The sequence below is a fragment of the Garra rufa genome, chromosome 19 (genome assembly GCF_049309525.1).
Source record: "Garra rufa chromosome 19, GarRuf1.0, whole genome shotgun sequence".
NCBI classification, from domain to species: domain Eukaryota; kingdom Metazoa; phylum Chordata; class Actinopteri; order Cypriniformes; family Cyprinidae; genus Garra; species Garra rufa.
In genome coordinates this window covers 28,058,068-28,085,248 of record NC_133379.1, presented here as the reverse complement: position 1 = coordinate 28,085,248, position 27,181 = coordinate 28,058,068, and the positions used below count along the sequence as shown (strand labels likewise).

Genomic DNA, 27,181 nt, shown 5'->3' with positions numbered 1-27,181 from the left:
GTAACGCCAGTCTTTTGTGAACGTGTGTCAGCAATAAAGTTTAAAACAGATTTTTCTTACACAAATGCATCAGTTAACTTCAGAAGGCCTTTATTAACAATCCAGAGCTGTGTGAAGCACTTTTTATGATGGCTGGATGTACTTTACTGGACTAATGAATCTCAACAGCCATTCATTACAATTATAAAGCTTGGAAGAACCAAGACATTTTTAATATAACTCCAGTTGTATTCATCTGAATGAAGAAAGTCATATAAACCTAGCATGGTTTGAAGGTGAGTTAACCATAGGGTAAATTTCATTTTTAGGTGAACTATCTCTTTAAGTTAACCATTTAATCTGTTTAAAGGCACAATATGTAACCACTAGAACGGTGTTATATTTTGCTGACTTGTGTACTTCAAAGAATGTTTAAATCTAGAGAAATAAGCAGTTTTAACTAGTGTAACAGACCGTTTAAAGGAACCGTATGTAGGATTGTGGCCAAAACTGGTACTGCAATCACTTTCAAAATACTGTAGAACGATGTATCCCCTCCCGCTCCCCCCTGACTCGAGGTTGCCAGCTAAGCTGCAGGAGTAGGCCGCTAGGAGCTTCCAACGGCAAGTGGAAGTGAGTCCTACACAGTAATTTGTTTTTCTTCTGTTAATCATGCTTATGCTTCACGAGAGATGTTTTGCGAAGTAATTAAGTTATGTATCGCAGAAATTTACAGATGGCGATTAGCCAAATATGTCGTAAAGATGTAGGCTACTGTAATACCACATTTCAGTCGGAACATAGGTTGTTTTCATACCCAGCTAGTGGTGCGATATAAAGCTTTTTATGAACGCATTTAGCACGGCCGACCGCGGGAAATCCACTGTGTACGGAAGCAAAGTTAGCCAAACATAGATGAATCTTACCTGTCCAGGAGAAAATTACCAACGATGGCGTCTGTCTTCAAATTCTTCTCCGTTTTCAGCCGTCTCCGTCTTTCAAAGGCATCTCCTATACAAATCTTTGTTTTATTTCGGACTTTTTCACGACGTATTTCGGATTCATAATGAGGTCTTTTACGTTTCGTAACGTTATACATGTTTTATCCGACACGCTCGTATAGCCGCAGCTGTAACAGAGCTGGCAACCCGGATCAAGAAACTCTACTGATTTCGTGATTGGTCGATAGCTGGAGGGTGGCGCCTCAGACCAAAACACAAAATGACAACAATAACATGAGTTGTGGGCTGCAACTCTCACTTTTAAATGACAATATCCTGGCCGGACCACTGTTGTCAGTGATATAAATATTTGAAATGAACATGATTTCTTAATGTCTAGTGACATGTCAGGGCCATTTTATGATTAACTGACATAAATTTCTTACATACAGTTCCTTTAATGCATTAAAATAATGGTTCCAACTAAGAAATGAAGTTGGAAATGGAGTCTCTAATTCAAACCACTAACTCACAAGCAAATTTAAAGGTTGATTCTCATACATTTTTGACTGGCTTATTAAAAAGAATCAGTTCATGAGTCATATTTTCATGAAACAGACAGCACAACTCGTGCGTTCATTGTTGCATGCAAAAAGCATATTGTAATATGATTATATTTGACAATAATCTGTGTGCTTTCACATGTGGGTTCCAGACTGTTGCCAATAGTGACTAGATTTTAAGTTATTCTTTTTTTGTTGCAAATGCATTTAGTTGCAGTCTGGAGCCCCATTTGCAAGCATTTTTTTCCCAAACCAATTTTTTCCTTCCAGAGCTTTAATCTAAGGCACTTTGGGAAGGAAGGGGGGGGGGGGGGGAAATCTTCCTGTGTTACTGGGGGTTTAGATACTGTCCTGCGTCACTCTACAGCACTGCTTCGTTTGCTGCTGCAGTCAGAGATGGAGAGAGTCAGAGAGAGAGAGAACTGCATTCTGTTTTCGCCTGGTGAAGGAGAGAGGGAGGTCATAGAGGGGGTCTGGTTCTCTAAAACTCCTATTTGGGAGGGATAAAGCTGGCTAAATGGATTCGGGTTAACCCTTTGTGCATGGCAGCAAACAGTATAGCGAAAGACGGTGGTGAAGCAAACAAAGAGGGAGGTGACTGCAGGGGGAAAGGGAGTCTCGTGAGTGGAATGTTAAGTGTCCGTCTAGAGGCAGCAGCTGTGCAGCCTCGCCGTCGAGCGACACCACAGCTCGCAGCTGATTTCGCATGGATCTTCAGTATCCACATGCACCCTCCAGCCTCTCAGAGGTCGCCGAACTGTCCTTCAGCAGATGGTGCAGTGATGTTTGAAAAGCGATGATCCCCAGTTCCCTCGTGAGGTCTGTGTGATGCATCTTTAATCAAACCCACAGGGTTTGGAATGTGACGCAACCGCATGACGCAGGGAAATAAAAATGTTTACATGCACTTCAATTTCAGTCAAACTAAGCAATAATTTGTCATTTTGAAATGGCATGTACACTACCAGTCACCAAGCCTACATTTATTTGATCCAAAATACAGCAAAAGCAATAATCTTGTGAAATATTTGCACTATTTAAAAGAAATTCTTTCAATTTGAATACATTTTAAAATGTAATTTATTCCTGTGATCAAAGCTAAATTTTCAGTGTCATTACTCCAGTCTTCAGTGTCACATGATCCTTCAGAAATCATTCTAATATGCTGATTTGCTGTTTGAGAAAGATTCTTTATTATTATTATTATTATTATTATTATTATTATTATTATAAACATTTGAGCGCAGTTTTTTTCAGGATTCTTTGAATAGAAGGATCCAAAGATCGAAATTTATCTTAAATAAAAAGCTTTTGTAACTTTTTTTTTTGTTTGTTTTTTGTGAAAGAAATTATAGAAATTAATGCTTTTATTTAGCAAGGATGGTTTAAATGGATCAAAAGTGATGATAAAGACATTCATTATGTTACCAAAGATTTCAATTTTAGAAAAATGAACTTTCTATTCATCAAAGAATCCTGAAAAAGATTCTACTCAGCTGTTTTCAACATATTAATGTTTTCAAATCTAAATATTAGAATGATTTCTGACTGGAGTAATGATGCTAAAAATTCAGCTTTGAAATCACAGGAATAAATTACTTTTTAAAATTTATTCAAAAAGAAAACCGTTATTTTAAATAGTAAACATATTTCAAAGTTTTATTGTTTTTGTTGCACTTTAGATCAAATAAATGCAGGCTTGGTAAGCAGAAGAGACTTTAATTTTAATTTTTTTTTAAAATTGCGTTGCTTTTACAGTCACTCATAAGATTTTGTAACTAAACATACTTCTGACTTTTAAGTATTAAACATCAACATTGTTTGTGCTAGAAACGTAAGTTATACCTTAAATCCTCCAGCAGTCTGAGAACAGTAACGACTGATCTTACTCCCAGCATAGCAGCACTAGAGCCTCATCCCTTGCTCCTGTTACCCTGTCAACATCTGCGTCATCTTGTTAAATAGGTGAAGAGGTAGCTTGTACATTTACATCTTTGCAGGTTTTTTTTTTTTTTTTTTTTTTTTTTTTTAATAACCTACCTCGACTCTTAAGAAGATGAGTCATAAACTCTGGCCTACGTAGCTGCTTTTGTTTCACTTCACTCTCATGGATAAATGACCTTGCAGGCCTTGGCTGAAAATGGCAGCCTCTCATATCTCCACGTCATTATCGGCGTCTTTTGTACATCTGCCGGCTGGTAGCATGTAAAATGATGCCATCATGCTGCCTCGAATTCCAAACATCTGATCTGTTGGGCCTGGGAGGCGCACCCTGTCATCTGCGGACCAGTGGTGATAATTGACCATTTAGTTGTGCGTATCTCCTCTTTCAAAATGCAGTGAAAGCTCTTTATGTTTCAGAGCTTTGCTGCTAATGCTGAACTGAATGGATTTCGAAAGTCTTCAAGTTGTCATCCGTTATGTTTTCAGAACAGCATGTTGTCTTCATAGGAAGTTCCAGAAATTGGTAGTTTCAGGAAATTGTCAAATTATAAATTAGGAATACTAATGGATTCCTGTTAGCTTTCTTCAGGGGTTACACTGCAAAACACTTCTTAATGAGTTTTAATTAGTTAATTTTGACTTGATTTCAAATTAAAATATTTTGAAATTGTTAAAATAAGATAAATATACAGTGTATATAAATTACTTGAAGTGCTGCATAAGATATTATTTCATCTTAAATAAGGGTTGCCAAGTAATTTTTTTTTCTCTGCGGCACTGCATGTATATTCAACTAATGATTTTTGTGAAGGTTGTTTTTTTTTTTTTTTTACTTTTGGACTAATTTATTTGGTCATTGGGTTAGTTTTGGGCAACTTTTGTGCAGATCTGGTTGTCCTGTCTTGAATATACATGAATTTGTAGATTTCTTCTTGTTTTTAACTTGGTTAGCATAGTTAGTTTTTAGTTAGTTATTACCTTGGTTAGTTCACCTAAAAATACAAATTAGCCCATTATTTACTCTATTTACTCTTAGCCTCTTATTTACCCTCAAGCCATGTCTGTACCTACAAACCTACTGAATTTGCAAAGTCTGTAATACCTCCAGGCTCGTCCTATTAAAATGATATAATTAAAAAAAAAATAAAAGCAGTAAAAAAAAAGGTTCACTTTTTATTTGTATTAAGCCTTTACAAACAAGAAATGTGAAAAACTATCAAATAAATAAAACTCTCAGACTCAGCTTATTAACAATATATTTCCATTTAAACTAGAACAGGCTTATTTAATTGAGAGAACTGTGAATAATCTATACAAATATGTATGTCTTGACTAAATTAATTCCCTATAAAATCACTTAAAAAGGGGGAAAGAAATCATAATAAAAACTAGGCCAACTAATTATTAATCCTCTTCCAGAAGGAGGTGCTCTTTCCCGCATTTTCCTGGTAACATTTGGACACAAAGTAGCGCAGTGGTGATGAATTACTTTATAAGGAATTATAGTAAAAATTAAATGAAAATTACAAACTTTTCTGAATACAGTAAAGTGTCCTTTTTAGACACATTCATTTAAAAAAAAAAAACAGCGCCACATTTTGACTGTGAAACGTGCAGTGCTCATGTTTATTTAACGAAGTCAAAGCCTTTTTGAAAATCTATTTGAAGCGGCCAGCGCTGATATTATGGCGAACATTTGCATTAACTGTGTATTTACCAATGGCAGAGTTTATCCGAACTTAAAAAGCCGAACCACTTCCACACCACTGAATTAGTCTTTCCTGTCTTATCAACTATTTCGTCTGCCTTCTTTCCTGTGGAAGCTTGTTCATCCACATCTGTATTGCGGTCAGGGGTACTCATTTTGTAGCTAAAACTTTCCGCGACGGAGCTTAACCAACTACTGCTGCTGAGCGCTGGCAGCGTGTCTGTGATGTACGTCATCACGCAATTCTTTTCTGCTCTTTCTGACGGCTGAGCATTGAATGTCATATATATGATATGCAAATGTATATCGAAATATCGGAAATGGGTTTAAAAATCGTATCACTGTTATTGAGAAAAATTCTATAGCGATATATATTGATATCGAAATTATTGTCCAGCCCCATTTCAGACGAATCCAATTGGAGTTATATTAAAAAATGTTCGGCTCTTTCAAGCTTATCATGGCAATGGATTTCTCTTCAACAGGTCAAAACCAGTCCAATAAAGTGCATCCATCCATAATAAAAAGTGCCTCACATGGCTCAAAGGGTTGAACAAAGGCCCCTGTAGCGAATTCATGCGTTTTTGCAAGAAAAATTCTCCAACATTCTTCTTCATAAATGTTTTGATCTCTCCACTTGCAGTGGCGCAATGCCTTTGTCATCCGCTCAGAGCAGCTTCCATGTACAACATGGAGCGTAAACTAGATTAAACTGATTATTAAGTTTTAAATATGGATGTTTTTCTTATAAAAACACATTGATTCGCTACAGGAGGCCTTTATTCACCCCCTGGAGCCATGTGAGGCACTTTTTATTATAGATGGATCCACTTTATTGCACTTGTTTTGACTTGATGAAGAAAAACACCTGCCTATTGCCATGATAAAGCTTGAAAGAGCCAGAACATATTTTTTAATATAACTCAGATTGGATTTGTCTGAATAAATGAAGTCATATACACCTAAAATAGTGTGAGGGTGAGTAAATAGGCAAATTTTAATTTTTTGTGTGAACTAACCCTTTAATACTTAAATAAGTGGTCAAAGTCTACTAGTGCAGTAAGACTAAATGCATGTCTGAAAGTGGGTTCCTTGGGTAACCATTCTAGTCTTGTAAACTATTGACTTTGGAGCTTAATGGGATAGTTCACCCAAAAATGAAAATTTGATGTTTATCTGCTTACCCCCCAGGGCATCCAAGATGTAGGTGACTTTGTTTCTTCAGTAGAACACAAACAAAGATTTTTAACTCAAACCGTTGCAGTCTGTCAGTCATATAATGGTGGTCAACGGGACCCATGGATTTGAGTCAGAACATATACAGATAAAACCAAATTATACCATGCGGCTCGTGACATGGGTCCTATTGACTGCCATTATAAGACTGACAGACTGCAACGGTTTGAGTTAAAAAAAAATTTGTGTTCTTCTGAAGAAACAGTCACCTACATCTTTGAAGCAGATAAACATAACATTTTAATTTTTTGGAGAACTATCCCTTTAAACCGGTCACACAGCCTTGTATCTGGGCTGATCTTGTTCCATGAGTCTTGCTGATGATTTCCTGTCTTTCCTTTTAAAGGGAAAATTTAGTATTGTAGGGTGGTTGTGTCCACACTTTTAAGACAAATTTCTATGCAAACACCATGTAAAAGTGAATTTGCATCCAATTGCCTCTTTAAGGTCAGCATGGAATAAAACTTTACTCTGTCATCTTATTGATTTTGTATTTTTAACATTTTTGAGCTCATAATTGAATCAATATCTAAGAAAATATCTCTCACCACTTGTTACATTGCAAATTCAGTCTCTTGTCTTGAAACAGACAACTTGAAACCTTAGTCAGAGCTAAAATGTATGAAATCTAATATATTTTACTATGACAACGCATTAACATTCGATGATCTCAACCACTGAATTAGTCATTTTTAGGTGTTGCCTCATGACTTTTTTTTCCACTTCGATTCAGTCACTCTTCTTATAATCGAGGCCTCACCTTAAGGGACTTCAGTGTAGTGAGACATTAGCCAAGGAGACTAATCGCAGGAGGATGCTGGGGATGGGGACAAGTGTATACAAGTCCTCGTTGACCCAGTGGAGTACGGTAAAGCACAATGCTGATGCAAGCCACTTGATGGAAAGCATTAGAAACATTAGTCAACTTCCTTTTCCACAAGCTAACCGCTGCAGTGTGAATGCCGATCACGTCTGGGAGAAAGTGACTAGCTTTTGGGGGATTTATATGCTTTGTATGACTTCCTGTCCACAAATTAATGTTGTCTTCCTCTCAGTGACACACTTTCTTGCAATCCTCCAGCTTCTAAATTTACCGGGCCTCTGCTAATGAAGCAAGATTGTTTCCTTTGCTACGGTTACGGCTCTGACTCATGGGAATCGTCCTTAGAAGTACTAAATCGAGGTTGCTCTGCAATCATTCAGGTGGGGTTTCATTGTGCAACATGGCCTGTAGTCTAAATGACCACCCCGTCCAGGCAGAGAGCAAGCGAGAGCGTGAATGAAGGACAGAGACAGGATGTGCAGTTAAGAGTCGACCAGATTTGACGAGATAAATAATCAGCGAGCCAGATGGCCACTCTCTCTTCTCTCATGTTTGAAGGGAGGTGTTCTGCTCTTTGTCCTCTCAGGCATCGGTTCGGTCCCATCGGCTACAGTGGGAACAGGCTTTTGGAGGACAAGTTGTCTGCATGACAGGGAGCAAATCCGGCCCTGAGTGTTTACGTGCTCGGGTCGTCGCTGCGCTTGTGGCCTCTCACTGTTGGTTCCCTCGAGAAGAGCTCCCAAAGGAGCTCCAGCAAATTAAGACTGCTTGGAAGGGAGTGTTTTTTGCGCAAACCAGCCAAAGGCAATCAGGGGATTGGAACTGTTAATGCTTCCTTTGAAGAAGGGATTAGACCTCCCTAAAGTTTGCTTACTAACATGTTAGCAGTCAAGATGTCTCCTATGTTTTCCCAAGAAAATATGAGAGAATGTCAACCAGTTATGCAGACTTTTTGTAAAATTTAATTTCACTTTTAGTCGCATTTGCTAAGAGCACTTTTGCTTTTGTTTGAGCTAGAGGTGTGCGATAATGACAATCACGATATTTTCTGGAATTTTTTGCTGGTACCTTGGCAGGTTTAGGGCTGCCGTAAACCACTGACAAAGGTTTTGATATTCTTATTCTGTGTGGTGATTAGTTTGTGGGAGTAACAGAAATGAACTTTTCCAATAAGTTTAATTTGATTTTTACCTTTAATTGGCATTTTTTACATTTAATAAGATTAAGGGGGGGCACAAAACCAGTCTGGACCACAAAACCAGTCTTAAGTCTTAAGTAGCAAAAGTACATTTTTAGCAATAGCCAAAATTAAAAAAAAAAAATTTATACCAAAAATCATTAGGATATTAAGTAGAGGTCATGGTCCATGAAGATATTTTGTAAATTTTCTACCATAAATATATCAAAACTTAAAATGCATCGGTAAGAACTTAATTTGGGCAACTTTAAAGGTGATTTTCTCAGTATTTTTATTTTTTTTACACCCTCAGATTTCAGATTTTCAAATGTTTGTATCTCGGCCAAATATTATCCTATTATAACTAACCACACATCAATGGAAAGCTTATTTATGCAGCTTCCAGGAAACTGATGACTGGTTTTGTGCTCCAGGTTCACACATAAACCTGAAATCACCAGTAGGTGGCGGCAAATCACTGTATGAGTGAGTCATTGAGTCATTCATTCAACCGATTTGTTCAAAAGGTTGTTTGAGTCAGTAACGAAACATCATTGTTTGTTGCTATTAACGATATCAGATGATATAAATATAAAATGCATATGTCATATGGAGGCATATTTGCCTCATCTATAATTTTGGGTGAATTATAAACATGTTTTAATAGACTAAATCACATGGTGAACTCTAAACGTACTTACTTAGTAGTCTAACCTACCTGGTATATTTAAAAAATATACTGTAATGTCAAATCTTGTATCGTTTAAACAACAGCTGCAGTATTATCATGATATATATCGCACACACCTACTAGCAACCACCCATAACACCCAAGCAACCGAATAGAAATGTACTAAAACATAGCTAGCTACCATCTAGGCTACTTTTAAGTCATCTACTGCAGTTTATTTGACCATTGTTTATGGCTTGATCATCCAAAAGCGAATATCTTTGTAGCGTTAAAACCACATGGTTTACCCATGAATAAACTGCTGCAACAGTTATCACAACCTAAATGAGGCTCTGTGCTGTTTCTCAGGAAGAGGAAGTAGCTGAAGCTTTGAGGAGTCATTGAGGAGTGTTTGACAGTTTGTTTCCAACCCCCCATTAGCAGCAAATATGAGACGACCACTCTCAGTTAGCTTTTTAACTTCCTTGTTTTGATTTCAGTAAAAGTGACCTTGATTTTTGTGTGTTTTGGGTTGGTACTTGTCTCTCTGACCATCGTTAGATGGAATCATCAAGGGATCGATAATACAACTCTTAGCTTTATAGCATAGCGGGCCTTTGAAGATGTTTTTGAGCATTCTTTTAATTAAAAAGCCTGAGGCTTGTGCAAATTTTAACTTTTTTAAACTCTTTGCCATTAACCAGTGTTATTAAAGTGAATATTAAACGGTCCAAAAAGGAGTTTTCTGTGATCTATTCTTATAAGACTGTCTCTCCTTGTCTACCTAAAGTAGGTTACCCTGTTACATGACCTTTTTCTAACTTGAGCTATATATCGGGAATATGTTCCACATTCTTTAGTTTAGTTTAGGGGCATTTTAAATGTGTATTTTTATAAATTAGATCAAACAGTTTTTATTTTTAATATCTAGAGCCCTCTTAGAGCAGCACTGAGTGCACTTTACAGTTTAAGTGAATGGATAATAAATCTAATAAAGGATTTTCAATAGCAATTTATTGCACAAACTGTGCTGTATGTGTCAACTATATATAGTTTGTAAGTATATTTAATCTCTCTTTGTCTCATCATCTCAAACAAAATCAGTTTACACTGAGTGTTAGTTTGACAGTGCGCTATATCAAAATAGCGTTTCCATTTTAGGACCTGTGTTGGTCGTTGGTCTGATACCACCCGTCATGTCTCCCACTCCGTTAAAATGGGCATAGAGCCCTGTCAATGCACTTGGATGTTGGTGAAAACTTAGTCCAGAAAAGGCAAAGCATCCAGGACCTTATCCTCAGGTTATCTGAAGTTCTTTCCACCCAGAACATCCTGTGAAAAGATCCTTCGTCATCGCCTGCCATTTCATAAACTCGATTTGCACGTCAAGCAGCAGGTTCAAACGGACTCCGTCTCAAATGACTAATAAACGTCAAGTGTTTTAGCGATCTCAAGTATCCGTTGTCTTGCTCATTAAGAGATTTGTTTGGAAAAGACTAAGGTATTTACATTTGCTCTTTTCCTAGTAGCAATTACTAAACCCCCCTCTGTTTGTGGAAAGAGTGAAGCTGAGTCTATTTTTGTCCACGTCCAAGTCGAACAAGAACATTTCAAAGCTTTTGATGCTGTTCGTTAACCTCTTCAGTGTAGGTCCTGTTCTGAAAAAATGTTGTTGGAGATCTGTAGATGTTCCCACTATGCTGGATGAGATGAAGCATTGCCGTAATTCTTGTGATGTTTGGTTTTGTAAAGCTTGCTTAAGAACTTAGCAAGTGCTCCTTAAAAGGTTTCTAAAAAACTGTTGAAATGTAAACCCAACCACCTCATGATAACATGGTTGTACTGTTTTCTTTTTAGATAAGTGATGCATTTTTGGCCTTCATTTCGTCCTTTAAAAGCGCAATCTGTTATCGTCAATTGCCAAGCCATTAGGGTGTAAAGCTGATACTTGAGATTTGAAGAGGTGCTTTCTTGGTGGTTCATGGTTTCAACTTGACACTGTGGCTTTTGAAGATCATTCGAAAGTGTAGTGGCACCTTTGCTGTCATCGCTGGTACTGCTGTCTTGCTTTGCTTGTAACTATCTTCTGAAGTGTTCTGGATCTTTTATTGCTGTTCTTGTAATTTGGAATGTCATGACGGTGTTATTTTGCTTGGCCTTGTTCACATCAAGCACTGGATTTATCTCCATCCAACAGAATGTTTTTGTTTCCTTTTAGTGGGTGACAAAGTTCCTGCTGACATTCGCTTGACTTCAATCAAGTCAACGACCTTGAGGGTGGACCAGTCCATTCTAACAGGTGAGAACAATGGTGTTACTAATTCAAGTTGACTTTTAAAATTGACACAGGTTCTCACAGGTCAAATTAGTTTTATCAGCAACAGGATTCTGTTCCTAGGTAGCATACAATAAATGTATGTTTAAATACACTGTCTACAAAATAAAATTTTGAATTTAGATTTAGAATTTACTTCACTTATTTGTATTAGTTAATATGCGACTTATTCTTAGTTTTTGCTGTGCTAAAATGTTAATATATAATGTCATGGTAAAATATCTTTTTGTTATGCAAATATGCTGGCTGGAGTTGACTAAACCTAAACTTTGTTACATAGTAAATAGCAATACTATTACTTATCTGCTTGCATTTTTCTCTCCTGTGTTTGCATGCACAAGAATGGCAATAAGTGGAGTGGATATCAGGGCTGTCACGATTCCTCGATTCAATTTGAGTACTCAATACCCAATGCTGCTTGACTTAATAAATCCGTTTAAAAGCATAATGATATTGTGAATTCACAACCGCTACAATTCAATTAAATATATGCGATGCAGGTTTAATATATGCGCTTTAATTATTTACATGCGTGTAGGTTACGTACATAGTGGCTCCGTTCACAGTAAATGCTGCTCCACACAAACAGTTGTTATTTACATGTGTAGAGCATCTCAGACATCTATGCATATTGCTGTGAGGTTAAGTTTATTATCATTAAGATTCATCTGGGAATGTCATTTAATCAGATTTGTAATGTAAATCGTTTATAAACCTGCCCAAACACAGGACACCACATCAGTAATGTTATCTTTCTAAGTATACTAACTGTTCATCGCAATTTCAAAAAAGTTTAAAACCTCACTCTGAGTTTAAACGTTTTGATGTCCACATTCAAGAATTTCTGTCGTAAAGAAATTGGCAAATATTAAAGATTGTATAGAGATTTTAATTAAATATTTAGTGAATATTAAACAATTATTAGTTCATGGTGTGACGTGTAAAAACAATCGTCAGGCCGTTGGCGCCCTTTGCAGACATTTGTTATAATACATAATGTACATTAGTTCTGTTGTTTTTACATTGTTCAATACATTGTGTTTTGTTCAATTAAACCATATGGTTACTTGATTTTGATAACTTAAACTAATTATTATTGCCTCAATGCTTTTATATAGGGGTTACTAACGATTATTTTGGTAATCGAGTAATCTGACGACTATTCTGACGATTAATCGAGTTAAGTGTTTTATTTTGTTTGTTTTTTGGTAATAAAAATAGACCTAAGTGAACAATGGCCTTTAAAATGACTTAAAAAGCACAACATAGCAATGAGGAAATAATAATTAGTTCAAATAAAGTATCAAAAGCAAGTAATCAAATGGTTTTATTGAACAAAACTGTTAAAATACGTAATGTATTATAAACAATAGAGCTAATGTACATTACGCATTATAACAAATGCCTGGAATTTACTATAATTCTTAGCACTATTGTATATCATTATTCTTTATTATTATTTTCAAAAGGGGGTTTAAAATGTGCAATGCTTCAATTCCGGTGTTTTGCTGATTACTCGGCACGGGCAAAATTGAGTTTTTAAAGAATACTTGAATTGAATTGAGGAATTGTTGCAGCCGTACTTTTATTTTGGGTATTTTAAAAGTTATTGTTTATTCAGGTTTATTTTTATTACCACAAAAAAAGAGATAATTATCCGATTACTGGATTAATTGCCAGTATAATCGACCGATTATTTGATTTACCATTTTTGACTTGTGTCACAGAAAATGTGACAGTGGTAATCAACACGGGCAAAATGCAACTGAGTTTTTTTTTTTTTTTTTTTTTTATACATTGAATAATTGAATTGAGGAATCATTGCAGCCCTACTTTTATATATGTATTTTGATGTATTGTATCACTCGACATGGGCAAAATGCAATAAGGATTTCTTTTAAAATTAATTACTCAAATCGAATCGAGGAATCGTCGCAGCCCTACTTTCATATATGTATTTTAAGTATTTTAAAAGCTATTGTTCACTTAGGTCTATTTTATTATCCAATTACTCGAGTAATAGTCAGAATAATCAACGATTATTTGATTGCTAAAGTTATCGCTAGTGGTGCTAGTACAGCACTAGTGGATCTAGTGTTTGTTGTTTTGTGTCCATTTTTGACTTATCAAAAAATGTGACCTTATGTCAGTATTTTTCTGCGCAGGTCAAATTTTTGCAGCCTTTTATAATACTGCATTTGTTCAGTTGTTCAGCGGAGACGACACAATCAAAGATGTTTAGTCTATTTTTTTGTATGTGTATAATTCCACAGTGTCATTTTATCTCATCGCAAAACTGTGGTTAAAGTTTGTATTGTTCTGATAAATTCCGCAGCGGTGCAGGAAACCGTAAGCCACCTTATAAAGTCAGTTCAGTAGTTGATATGAGGTGGAAAAATCTTTTTTTCTTTTTTCTGAGAAGGTTCAGTGCTGCTTATTTTAAAGGGAGGTCAGCTGTGCTCAGTCGCTGCAGTCCAGTTAGGGGGAAAGACAGAAAGGAAGTGCTCTTGTAGAAGTCAGGTCTTGCATCGCTGCCTTAATTGGTAACAGTCTGTTCGACTTTTCCATGTCTTTTAGCTGCTCCATCCATGGCTATTTTTTGTTGGGATTCTTTGCCATCCTGACCGGCTTCTGATACTGAACCCTTTAAGCAATTACGCAAATGCCTGTCAAGGACTTGGATTTGGCCACCTGCCTGATAAACTGCTAACCTGATCCATCTACTACTCTAAGCCTAGAGGGTAGACAAGTAGTCCTAGAATTTAGATTTCACTAACTTGTCATCTGTATCTTTACAGGAGAATCTGTGTCAGTAATCAAGCATACAGACCCTGTCCCTGACCCTCGTGCTGTGAACCAGGACAAGAAGAACATGCTCTTCTCTGTAAGTCAGACCTCTGATGACTGCTGTCAGATTGTTAGTTGTGGTACATGATAATGAAGACCTATTATTACAATTTTTTTCCCCCTAAAACTTCAAGTATAGTATCATTTAAAAGTTTGGGGCTTGGTAAGATTGTTTTTGATTATATAGTTACATTTAAAATACAAATACAATTGAACAATAACTGTTTTGTATTTTAATGTGTTTTAAAATGCCACACATTTCTGAAATAGTCAAGCTAAATTCTCAGCCGTCATTACTCCTGTTTTCAGTGTCACATGCTTCTTGAACAATAAAATTGCTTCTTGAACAATAAAATTACACTACCAGTCAAAAGTTTTTGAACAGTAAGATTTTTAATGCTTTTAAAGAGATCTTTTTAAGCCTGCATTTATTTAATCCAAAGTACAGCAAAATAGTAAAAATTAGATTTTTTTTACTGTTTAAAATAACTGTTTTCTATTTGAATACATTTTAAAATGTAATTGATTCCTGTGATTTCAAAGCAGAATTTATAGCATCATTGCTCCAGTCACATGATCCTTTAGAAATAATTCTAATTTGATTTGCTGCTCAAAAAATGTATCTATTATTATTATTATTATTATTATGTTGAAAACAGCTGAGTAGAATTTTCAGTTTTCTTTGATGAATTGAAAGTTCTGAAGAACAGCATTTATTTAATATGATAACATTATAAATGTCTTTATCATCACCTTTGATCAATTTGAAGCATCCTTGCTAAATAAGTGTACATTCTTTCACAAAAAAATTAGACTGACTCCTTTAAAATATATGTAATCGTATATTAACATCACATCTAAAATAACATTTAAGCAAATGTTTTTAAATGGTTATTTTTGCACAGATGTGAAGGTTTTGTATTTGGGATTTTAAAATTATGAATAAAACTGATGAGCCGATGATTATTTTTCATGTTATGGCTCGTAATGTCTAATATTAAAATGTATACGGTGTTTAAAATGAATGAAAACTTTTAAAAAACTAAATTATACGTTAATGAACAAATGACACATTTAAACAAAGTTGCTGCATTAGGATTGTTTTTAAGATAAACTATTAATGGTGCTGATAGCCTTGTGGGCAGCATACTGCGGTGTTATAAAAACAAGTTTATCAGAGATGCATTTTGATTATTAAAATTTAATAAAACAATAAAATAGAATACAGAAAATGAATGGAAAACACAGGGTTTGGTCAAAATAATTTCATAGGGGCTTAATGTTATGTTTGTTTAACTTTTAATATATTACTGTTTAATTGTGGCATCCCAAGTTCAAATCCAGATGAGGACCTTTCTCAATCCCACCCCCTCTCTTTCCTACTTCGCTTCCTGTCAACCCTGATTTGTCCTATAATAATGGCGAAAATGCCAAATAAAATCTTAAAAAGAAACTATAAATGATGACAAAGGTAATCTAGCATGCACTGTGAAATATACAATATTGGTTTATTCCAATAAATACAAAAAATAAATAAACCTTTAATATTGTCTGATAATATATTGTGCATCTTTAAGGCTAATTTTGTTTTTAGAAAACCTTTAGAAGTTCTTAAAGGAAATTAGATTGCTTATATTAAATATGATCATAATTTCTAGCTTTAAAACTCATCTTTGACCTCATGTTTACAGGGTACCAACATTGCTGCAGGCAAAGCAGTGGGCGTAGTGGTCGCCACAGGCGTGAACACCGAAATTGGCAAAATCCGTGACGAGATGGTGTCCACAGAGCAAGAGCGCACACCACTGCAGCAGAAACTTGACGAATTTGGCCAGCAGCTCTCTAAGGTCATCTCGCTTATCTGCATTGCTGTGTGGATCATCAACATCGGACACTTCAACGACCCCGTTCACGGTGGATCATGGATCCGCGGGGCTGTGTACTACTTCAAGATCGCCGTCGCACTGGCTGTGGCCGCCATTCCCGAAGGCCTGCCCGCCGTCATCACCACCTGTTTAGCTCTGGGTACCCGTCGAATGGCCAAGAAGAACGCCATCGTACGATCTCTGCCCTCGGTGGAGACCCTCGGGTGCACCTCAGTCATCTGCTCGGACAAAACTGGCACCCTGACCACCAACCAGATGTCCGTTTGCAGGGTAAGAATCCTGGGAATATTATAAGCTCATCAAAGAGGAAATGATAGCTTAACCCTCAGCTATTACAAATTCTGTTTAGCCAATAATTTCAATCCTTGGCAACAGCGAGTCTGTTATTGTTTAGAAATTTGCAGGCTCTGGTTCAGCCAAGAATCGAGAGCGATATTACTACAGACAATTGGCTGAAAATACTCATGAATAGAAAAGACACTTTCATGATGGTATTGATTTAGCACTAGTATGACTTCAAATGAAAGTCGTGGGAAAACTGCTCAACTGCAGCTTTGATGCGGCATGATTAATAATTTAGTTTTATCTTTACGGTCCTCTTGACCTTGTTTCGGACCACCCCAGATTGCCTTTTCCTATTTAACAGGATTCATTTCAAACAATGACATGGTTCTCTGTATACTTCTCAACTTTTGTCGTCCCCCTCATCTGTTCTGTTCTTCTCCACCTTTACTGTGAGAGCTGATCAGTTAGTCAGTTACTTGCAGTAGTGTTGCATAACTGACCTTGTGTGTGTGAGATCTGTCTGTGATCCACAGCAGCGCCTTCGCAGTGAGCTGTACTGTACACGCGTACAAGCCGAATGTGTGGTGCTGCTGCTGATTTTAGTCTGCTTTCTGCCTGTATAAAGGTTGAAGTTAGCACTAGGCTTGTTTTTATTCTTATTAGAGATTTTCAAATAATATTACGCTTGATTTGTTCATGCTCAGGATGTGGCTAAACCAGAATACTTTTTACCCTAAATGTCCTGTTTTCCTCGACTGTCTAAAATAATACTATATGGGAAGGGTGTATCTAAAATTAGCTGCGTTTTTAAGAAGGAATGTAATCTTGTTAACCCCAACCCTAAGTATTAAACTTGTATGCGTATTAAAGGCGTAAGCCTTCCTGCACTGTTTCCGCTACAGACATGCACGATACCTCTAATCTTGGATCTTACTGAGGCATCATTATGTTACTAAAAGATCATCTCCTGGTTTCACAGACAAGGCTTAAGCCTAGTCCCAGAGTAAAATTTAAGTGAGTAGTTTCAGCTGAAAGAAAATTGCACTGACTAATCTTAAAAAAAACATCAGTTCCTTTGTTTTGTCTTAAGATGGACACCAGTGATGTTTTATTTTTCTAAAGCATGCTTATAAAAATTACTTAAATGTGACCCTGGACCACAAAACCAGTCATAAGGGTAATTTTTTTTTAATTGAGATTTATACATCCTGAAAGCTGAATAAATAAGCTTTGTATGGTTTGTTAGGATTGGACAATATTTGGACAAAATAGAACTATTTGACAATCTAGAATCTGAGGATGCAAATAATTCTAATTCTAATTATAATTATAATTATAATGATGTTCTTAGAAATGCATATTACTAATCAAAAGTTAAGTTTTGATGTATTTATGGTAGGAAATGTACAAAATATCTTCATGGAACATGATCTTTACTTAATATCTTAATGATTTTTTTGACATTTTGACCTATACAAAGTATTTTGTCTATTGCTACAATACATGTACATGGCCTACATGTACTGGTCGACCGATATGGATTTTCGATATTAGTACTGAGAGCAGGGTAGCTAATATGTACAATGTACATTTGATTTTTAAAGAAAACATGCTGCAATAAAAATTAATCTTTTTTTACTAATATTTACAAAAAAAATTGAAAACGAATCTATATAAAAAATGCATTGAAATCCTTTATTTTATTGATTTTTTTTTTTCCCAAAATTCCTTTTTTTTTTTCTTCTTCAGTTTTAGTTTTTCTGGATTCCGTTATTTTTTTCCATTTAAATTTTTCTAGACTTTGTTTTAAGAGTTAAATAAATATTACACATAGCATGTCTAATTAATTGAAATCAAGACATGTACAAAATTTAACAGCAATTTATTAAAGTTTATCAAAAACTACATTTTTAAAGCCTTATGAAATACTTTTTTGTTTGTTTCTTTTCTCAAATTCAGTTTTTTTTTCTGGATTCCATTTAAATTTTCAATCAATTTTATTAATAAAAACATCTCTAATTGATTTTTATTTTTTATTTTTACAAAGTATTTAATTTATTTCCATTTTTCAGAAATGCTGTTTTTTAAATTTTCTGGTAAATAATTTATAAAATTGTTAAAAATGATTCCTTAAAGGTCTTAAGTTCATTATTAGTAATAGCACTATCATTACGTTAAGTAATATTTATTTGTCACAATTTCTTCAAGTTAAACCGAACATTTATTTTGATTTTTGATGGGTTGCTGTGAAGACCTTTTAAGTTTTTATTTGTATATGATAAACTAATAGATTTTCTCTTAAGAAACAGTAAAATGCTCATAATGTAACTCTGCGAGCACCGTATATTGAGGCAGCAGAGGCTGAAAACACGGCGAGCATCACTTAAGTTTCAATATGTATAGTAAACGAAATTGTGCACATGCGCCATTCATTCACACAGCGACATGCAGAATTCATATTTAAATTCTATTTTTGGACACTAGTCCATATTGTGTTTTAATTTAAGTGTACTGACCTACCTTTGATCTATTCATCCCAAATTGTCAAATTCTATGACATTCTGCATTATACAGTAAAATCTATTTTTATGACTGGATTCTGTGATTCCGTCCGTGTTTTCCACATCGTGAAATTCATAAGACCCTACAAATGATTGTAAAGGTAAAATAAAAGTCAGGGAAATTTTTGGAAACATGCTGAAAACCACTTGCCAACACCATGGTATCAGTGTGTTAACTAGTTTAGGTTTTGGTTTTCTATCACACTTTTTCCCATTTCTCACCGTCTTATAGCTTATATCAGATGTTTCATGTTTGAGTTGTTTTTTTGCTAATCATGACTTCATTCTCAGCAGTGCCCAGCGCCTTGGAGATGAATGCCTGTCTCGCTCTCTCTCCCCCACACACAGTCTTTCGACTGTTGTCCGCTGGGTTTTACGACTACAGCAGGAACGCTGTTCCACTTTGCCATCCCACTCGCTCTCATCTCTTTTATTCGTTCTTGACAAATCCGGGGGATCTGTTTGTCTTCTGTGCTTAAAATATCCTTAATGCTCATTTGCTTATGTTTCGGTTATTTTGGAGGGGGTTTAAAGCCCCTCTGAACTCTGGTTCACTCTTAAGTGAGTGTCAAATGAAGTGTTTACATCTGTAGTGCTGGTAAATCCAGGTCAGGTGGAGTAGGGATGTTTTCAAACATCAGACCTGTTCTGTAGCAGATTGTTCTGCCACCTGCTGGTAGAGATCTTGATTGATTTTATGTTATTTTTTTTGTTGTTGTTGCAGATGTTCATTGTTGATCAGGCAAATGGAAACAGCTGCTCTCTGAAGGAGTTCACCATTACTGGCTCCACATACGCCCCTGATGGACAAGTGTGAGTTTTATTGCCCCACATGCACACTGGTAACTCAGTGTATGAGACACATCTGTTGATCATCCTTTTTTTGCTCGCTCCAGGTTTCATGAGGGCAAACCAGTACGATGCTCCCAGTATGACGCTCTGGTTGAAATGGCCAGCATCTGTGCTCTGTGCAATGATTCGTCTCTGGATTACAATGAGGTTTGTAATTAACAGGTTCTGGTAAATGCAGCATCCCTGTTGTGCTGAAATTCACAATATAGTAACACCTATGATGTAAAACACCTGTTCACACACAGAAGGCAGGAACTAATGTCTAGAACTGTATGTTCTAGCAGATGGATGTGATTGAATAAAGATGCTTAAAAATAACATTTTAATACGTTTGTTTTCAGTTTTTTTTTAGAATTTTTAGAATCTACTATTTAGTTGTTTTATAGAAGCCACAAAAAGTTTCTTTTCATGCAGTACATTATGATCTTGTGATCACTTGATTTAGTTTTTAGAATTGTATTTTTATGTGCTTAAAATTTTTATATGAATGGTTTTCATATGAATTATAATATTAATAGCAGCGTATTCCTATTGTTTGCATGTAATTGTAAAACAGCATTTAAAAAAAAAAATTATATACATTTTAAGATGTTTTTATATAATCTTTTAATTTAATGATAATAGAATTAAATATACGGTTTTATATACATTTTTAAAGAATACTTTTATTGCATTATTAATAGAAATAAATATATGGTCTTAATAGAATATTAAAAATACTAATATAATATTAAAAATATTAAAAATATAAAAAATAAAATGCTATACTAAAAATATTAATAGCAGTGTATCCCTATTGTTTGCATGTAATTTATAAAACGGCATTTTAAAAATTTTCCAAAGAGTTTTTTTTATATGCATTTAAGATATTTTTATATAGTTTTATTGAATTAATAGAATTAAATGTTTTAATAGAATTTATAATTTTAATACGAGTGTATCCCTCATGCTTGCACGTAATTATAAAACAGCGTTTTTGAAGTTTTCTAGAGTTTATGTACATTTTTAAAAATTGTTATAGAATCTATTTATTGAATTAATAGAATATATGGTTTTAATAGAATTTGTATAATATTAATAGCAGTGTATCCCTAGTGCTTGCATGTAATTATTAAACTGCATTTTTGAAATGTTTCTAAAGAGTGTCTTTCTATGTCAGACCAAAGGTGTGTTTGAGAAGGTGGGTGAAGCCACAGAAACCGCCCTCACATGCCTGGTTGAGAAAATGAACGTGTTTGACACACAGCTGAAGGGCCTTTCCAAGGTTGAGAGGGCGAATGCTTGCAACTCGGTAAGTTTTCCAACCACAGGTTTTGAGTTGGTTGTGCGGTTGTGGAAGCCCACGTTAATTTCCAAAATGGTTTCTGGTGTTTGATGTAATAGCAGCTCTCATATCTACGTAATTTTTTTGGATTCTCTCTATCTTGATTTCAGGTCATCAAGCAACTGATGAAGAAGGAATTCACTCTGGAGTTCTCCCGAGACAGGAAGTCCATGTCAGTCTATTGCACTCCCAACAAAGCTCGCTCCTCCATTGGCAAGATGTTTGTTAAGGTAACATCACACTTCACAGGTCTGCTTTATATTTGAAATGTGTTGTGGTACAACACCTTAAACTCATTTTTTTCTGGGTGCAGGGTGCTCCAGAGGGAGTGATTGACAGATGCACGCACATCCGTGTAGGTGGGGATAAGGTTCCACTGACAGCAGGCATAAAAGAGAAGATCTTGTCTGTGATCCGGGAGTACGGCACAGGACGTGACACACTGCGCTGTTTGGCTCTGGCCACCCGAGACAACCCATTGAGTAAAGAGAGCATGGCACTCGAGGACTCAAACAGATTCATTGAGTATGAGGTGAGTAGGGTGTTTCTGCTATTGCATAGATAAGTAATAATTATAAGTATTTATTTATTAACAATCTATTGCTGTTTTTCCATTAGACTGACCTGACCTTTGTGGGGTGTGTGGGCATGCTGGATCCGCCCAGAGCTGAGGTGGCAGCTTCCATCAAACTTTGTCGTCAAGCGGGCATCCGAGTCATCATGATCACTGGTGACAACAAGGGTACGGCTGTCGCCATCTGCAGGCGCATTGGCATCTTTGGCGAGGAAGACGATGTGTCACGCATGGCCTACACTGGCCGAGAGTTTGACGATCTGTCTGCTGCCGCACAGCGCGAGGCTGTGCTCACCGCCCGCTGCTTTGCCCGTGTCGAGCCATCTCATAAATCCAAGATCGTGGAGTTTCTGCAGTCGTATGATGAGATCACTGCCATGGTAAACAAGAATCCAGTGCAAATGTGACACATTCTTGTTAAATGATTTCATATGCACTTCCTTTTAAAAATTTGGGTTTGGTTTGATTTAAAAATGTCTTGTGCTCACCAAAGCTGCATTTGTTTGATAAAAGGACAGTAAATATTACAGTTAAAAATAGATGTTGTCTATTTGAATACATTTTAAAATTAAATTTATTTCTGTGATGGAAAAGCTACATTTTAAGCCTCCATTACTCCAGTCTTGAGTGTCACATGATTCTTCAGAAATCATTCTAATATGCTGACATGATGCTTAAAAAAACATTTATTTATTATTATGAATTTTTAAAACTATTGAAGCCTGGTTCCGCCACTGAATAAAAAAAATGAAATGTTACTGCAGCTTTTTTTCTCAATTCTGACTTTTTCTCAGATTTGCATAATACAAACCTGAAATTCTGACCCTTTTTCTCAGAATTGTAAATATAAACTTACAATTGTGAGTAATGGTCAGAATTTGGAGATATAAACTCACACAGTTCTGAGATTTTTTTGACTGTTTTAATTGACTTTTTTCTCTTAATTCTGACTTTTTTCTCAGTCAGAATTGTGAGAGATAAACTCGCAATTCTAAGAATTAAAGTCAGAATTGCAAGATAACTGAGAAAAAGGGCAGAATTGTGAGTTTATATCTTGCAATTCTGACTTTTTTTTCTTAGAATTGAGAGTTTGTCTCAATTCTGACTTTATAACTTGCAATTCTGACTTTTATTCACGAGTTTGACTTTTTTTTTTCTCAGAATTTAGATATAAACTCACAATTTCGAGTTCTAAAGTCCGATTTCTAGGGGGAAAAAGACTGATATGTTCTCAAAATTGAGTTTATATCTCACAATTCTGACTTTATAACTTGCAATTCTGACTTTTTTCTCAGAATTGTAAATATAAACTAACAATTGCAAGAAATAGTCAGAATTGGGAGATATAAACTCGCAGTTCTGAGAAAAGATGCAATCTTGCCTTGTTTTCCTCCCAATTCTGACTTGAATTGAGACATAAACTTGCACCTTCGAGTTACAAAGTCACAAGTGTGAGAGAGAAACTCGCAATTTTGAGAATTTCAAGGTAACTCGCTATTGAGAGTTTTCTTTCAATTGGGAGATATAAACTAAGTTCTGAGAAAAGTTGCAATTTTGACTTTCTCTCAATTCTGACTTTTTTCCTCAGAATTGAGATATAAAAACAATTTTGAGTTATAAAGTCCAATTTTATGTTCTCAAAATTGAGTTTATATCTCACAATCTCAAAAAAATCAGAGTTAACAGAATTATTAAACTCGCAGTTGCAAGGGAAAAAAAGTCAGAATTGTGAGATTAAAAAGTCTACTAAAAGTCTACTGTGGCTAAAGATGTAAGGATTTCTAGTCTAGATGTTTTATATTGTTAGAATCATTTTCCTCTCAACTGATTTGTCATCCTGTGTTCATTTCCGCAGACTGGAGATGGTGTGAATGATGCACCTGCTCTGAAAAAAGCTGAAATTGGCATTGCTATGGGGTCAGGCACAGCCGTAGCTAAGACTGCCTCTGAGATGGTCCTTGCTGATGATAACTTTTCCACCATTGTGGCCGCTGTGGAAGAGGGTCGAGCCATTTACAACAACATGAAACAATTCATCCGCTACCTCATCTCCTCAAATGTCGGCGAGGTGGTCTGGTAAGGATCTTAACCTTTTGCTAACATTTTAGGAATCCATTCTGGATTTTTATTAGCATGTCCACACTAAACTTTTGACTCTCATTTAAAATTGGTCTTTTAGTTTATTGTACTTGTACACGTAATCTGATGTATTTATACTATTGTTAAAAATCATGAGGTAAGACTTTTATAAATGCTTTTGAAAGGAGTGTATGCACAGCAAGGCTGTATTTATTTGAAAATACAGTACAAACTGTAATAATTGTGTAATGAAGTACTGAAATATTAAAGTATTTAATATATACACTACCAGTCAAAAGATTTTTTTGTTTTGTTAAAGAAGTCTCTTCTGCTTACCAAGCCTGTATTTATTTAATCCAAAGTACAGCAAAAACAGTAACATTTTAAAATATTTTTACTTCTTAAAATGACTGCTTTCTATTTGAATATATTTTAAAATGTAATTTATACATGTGACCAAAACTAAATTTACTTAAGTACATTACTTCAGTGATCAGTGTCACATAATCTTTCAGAAATCATTCTAATATGCTGATTTGCTGTTCAAGAAACTATTATTATTATTATTATTATCAATATTTAAAACATTCGAGTACATTTTTACAGGATTCTTTGATGAATAGAAATATCCAAAGATCAGCATTTCTCTGAAATAAAAAGCTTTTGTAACATTATACACTATACCATTCAAAAGCTTGCAGTCAGTATAATTGTTTTTCTTTTTTTGGGAAAGAAATTATAGAAATGAATACTTTTACTTGATCAAAGGTGATGATAAAGGCATTTATAATGTTACAAAAGATTTCTATTTCAGATCAATTCTGTTCTAAGAAGCATGAAGGTTTATAATTCATTCTATGTGCCAGAATGGCACAATTTAGTCTCCATTCTAAAAGCGATACTATATAAATGACAACACAGTGAAATTTATGCCTTGAGCAGACTCAGATCTCTGCCAAGGTCTTTTTGACATTCTTCCAGTTGTTAACTAATCGCATAACTCAAAATGTGCATTCTCTCTGCCAGTATTTTCTTAACGGCGGCTCTGGGCTTCCCCGAAGCTCTGATTCCAGTTCAGCTTTTGTGGGTGAATCTGGTGACCGACGGTCTGCCTGCCACCGCACTGGGCTTCAACCCACCTGACCTGGACATCATGAGCAAACCCCCTCGTAATGCCAGAGAACCCCTCATCTCTGGATGGCTCTTCTTCAGATACCTGGCCATTGGCTGTGAGTATTTGTTTTTATTTATTTTCTTTTTTTGGAGGGGTGGATAAAGGAAAGTGAGATTTGACACATTGTTCTCCATGTCACCCTATAGGTTATGTGGGTGCTGGTACTGTAGGAGCTGCTGCATGGTGGTTTATTGCTGCTGAAGATGGACCCAGAATCAACCTCTATCAACTGGTTAGAAACTCCCCTTGCATTTGAATACACAATGTTTTTTTAAATCAATGCATTCTAATGTTTCACTTCACCTGTGTCACTTTTTTAGAGCCACTTCCTTCAATGTGCACCAGACAACCCTGAGTTTGAGGGCCTGAATTGTGAGGTGTTTGAGTCTCCCTATCCCATGACCATGGCGCTGTCTGTGCTAGTCACTATTGAGATGTGCAACGCCCTCAACAGGTCAGTATCGGACATCTGTTGCAATAAGGGAACAACCCTAAAATGCCCCATTTTCATGTACTATTAAAGGAGTAGTTCACTTTCAGAACAACAATTTACAGATAATTTACTCACCCCCTTGTGATCCAAGATGTTTGTCTTTTTTTCTTCAGTCGTCAAGAAATAGTTTTTTGAGATAAACATTTCTGGAAATTTCTCCATATAATGGACTTAAATGGTGCCCCGATTTTTGAACCTTCAAAATGCAGTTTAAATGTAGTTTAAATGCGGCTTCAAAGGGCTGTAAACGATCCCAGCCGACGAAGAAGAGTCTTGTCTACCGAAACGTTCGGTCATTTTCTCTGAAAAATATATTTTTATTAGGGCCGGGACTCGATTAAAATATTTAATCTAATTAATTAGAGGCTTTGTAATTAATTAATCGAAATTAATTGCATTTTAATCGCATGTAAATATTTGACCTGAGAACAGTGAGAATTAAGAATTTTACATGGATTTTTAGTATACCATTGAATAATGACTGAATACATAAGCTTAAGCAACAAAATATTGCTTATTTTTGTTCAACCAAGTCCACCAGACCAGTACAATATTGCCATTAAATGTAGCAAGAGGCACGTTCTTTAACGAGTCTTTCATTCCGAGAACTCTGCTCTTGTGTTTGCTTAATTATGCATTTAAACGTTAATGACCAAACCTATCATTATAAAAGTTGCTGCACATGGAATATAATGCGGATAACATTTAAAAAATAGTTTACACACTGATTATTTATCACTCAAACCCCTTTCTCTACCTGTCCGTTGGTCGCGTATATCCTCCATGTTTGTAGTTTTTTAACACTTTTTATGCGTGTTTGTAGTTCTAATTGAATCCTCGTTCACGGCGCAGTGTGTTGCGGGCAATATTAGCAGTTAAAAGTGTGCATTGATCGTTAAGTAGTAGACCATCCGGGAATCTTTGGAATACTTTTTAAACATACTACGATTTGGGACATACAATACTATTTAGGACGGATGTCTTTGGCTTGTCTGAACGCTAGTTTGTGCTCCAGTATAATAGGTCCGCCTAATCTCATCCAGTGAGAAACGTTCCGCGGTGCAAAACTTAGTGCGATTAAAATGCGTTAAAAAAATTTAACGCGTTATTTTTGTGTAATTAATTAATCTAAATTAACGCGTTAAAGTCCCGGCCCTAATTTTTATATACCTTTTAAGCACTGAAACTCGTCTAGCACTAAGGCTAATGCTCAGTGCTGTCACGACTGGACCAAATTAAATTTGTGTCATTCCACACGCAATAACTCTGGAACGGTCCTTCGTCTCCAAGCTAGTAAACACTGGGTTTCGCATACGTCACGTGTGACCTTTCGACGTGATTACGTAGAACGTATAGACGCGAACGCGCATTAGCCCTAGTGCTAGAAGAGTTTCAGTGCTTAAAAGGTATATAAAAATATATTTTTCTAAGAAAATGACCGAACGTTTCGGTAGACAAGACTCTTCTTCGTCGGCTGGGATCGTTTACAGCCCTTTGAAGCCGCATTTAAACTGCATTTTGAAGGTTCAAAAATCAGGGCACCATTTAAATCCATTATATGGAGAAATTTCCAGAAATGTTTATCTCAAAAAACATAATTTCTTGACGACATAAACATCTTGGATCACAAGGGGGTGAGTAAATTATCTGTAAATTGTTGTTCTAAAAGTGAACTACTCCTTTAAGATTCATCTGATGACTAGTAAGGCTTTTGTAACAATGTGGTCAGA

The 27,181-nt window shown here is 35.7% G+C and overlaps 1 protein-coding gene across 1 annotated transcript in view; it reads left to right on the top strand.

Moving 5' to 3' along the window:
- atp2a2b (ATPase sarcoplasmic/endoplasmic reticulum Ca2+ transporting 2b) overlaps positions 1 to 27,181 on the top strand; it is a 49,555-nt gene that overhangs the window by 16,901 nt on the left and 5,473 nt on the right. Inside the window, exons 6-18 of the mRNA XM_073823877.1 lie at positions 11,260 to 11,340; positions 14,175 to 14,260; positions 15,915 to 16,379; positions 19,680 to 19,768; positions 19,852 to 19,954; positions 20,967 to 21,098; positions 21,242 to 21,361; positions 21,445 to 21,663; positions 21,750 to 22,085; positions 23,561 to 23,781; positions 24,811 to 25,013; positions 25,105 to 25,190; positions 25,279 to 25,412. Of these exons, the coding sequence (XP_073679978.1) occupies positions 11,260 to 11,340; positions 14,175 to 14,260; positions 15,915 to 16,379; positions 19,680 to 19,768; positions 19,852 to 19,954; positions 20,967 to 21,098; positions 21,242 to 21,361; positions 21,445 to 21,663; positions 21,750 to 22,085; positions 23,561 to 23,781; positions 24,811 to 25,013; positions 25,105 to 25,190; positions 25,279 to 25,412 (2,275 nt within the window). The remainder of the gene's footprint in view (positions 1 to 11,259; positions 11,341 to 14,174; positions 14,261 to 15,914; positions 16,380 to 19,679; positions 19,769 to 19,851; positions 19,955 to 20,966; positions 21,099 to 21,241; positions 21,362 to 21,444; positions 21,664 to 21,749; positions 22,086 to 23,560; positions 23,782 to 24,810; positions 25,014 to 25,104; positions 25,191 to 25,278; positions 25,413 to 27,181) is intronic.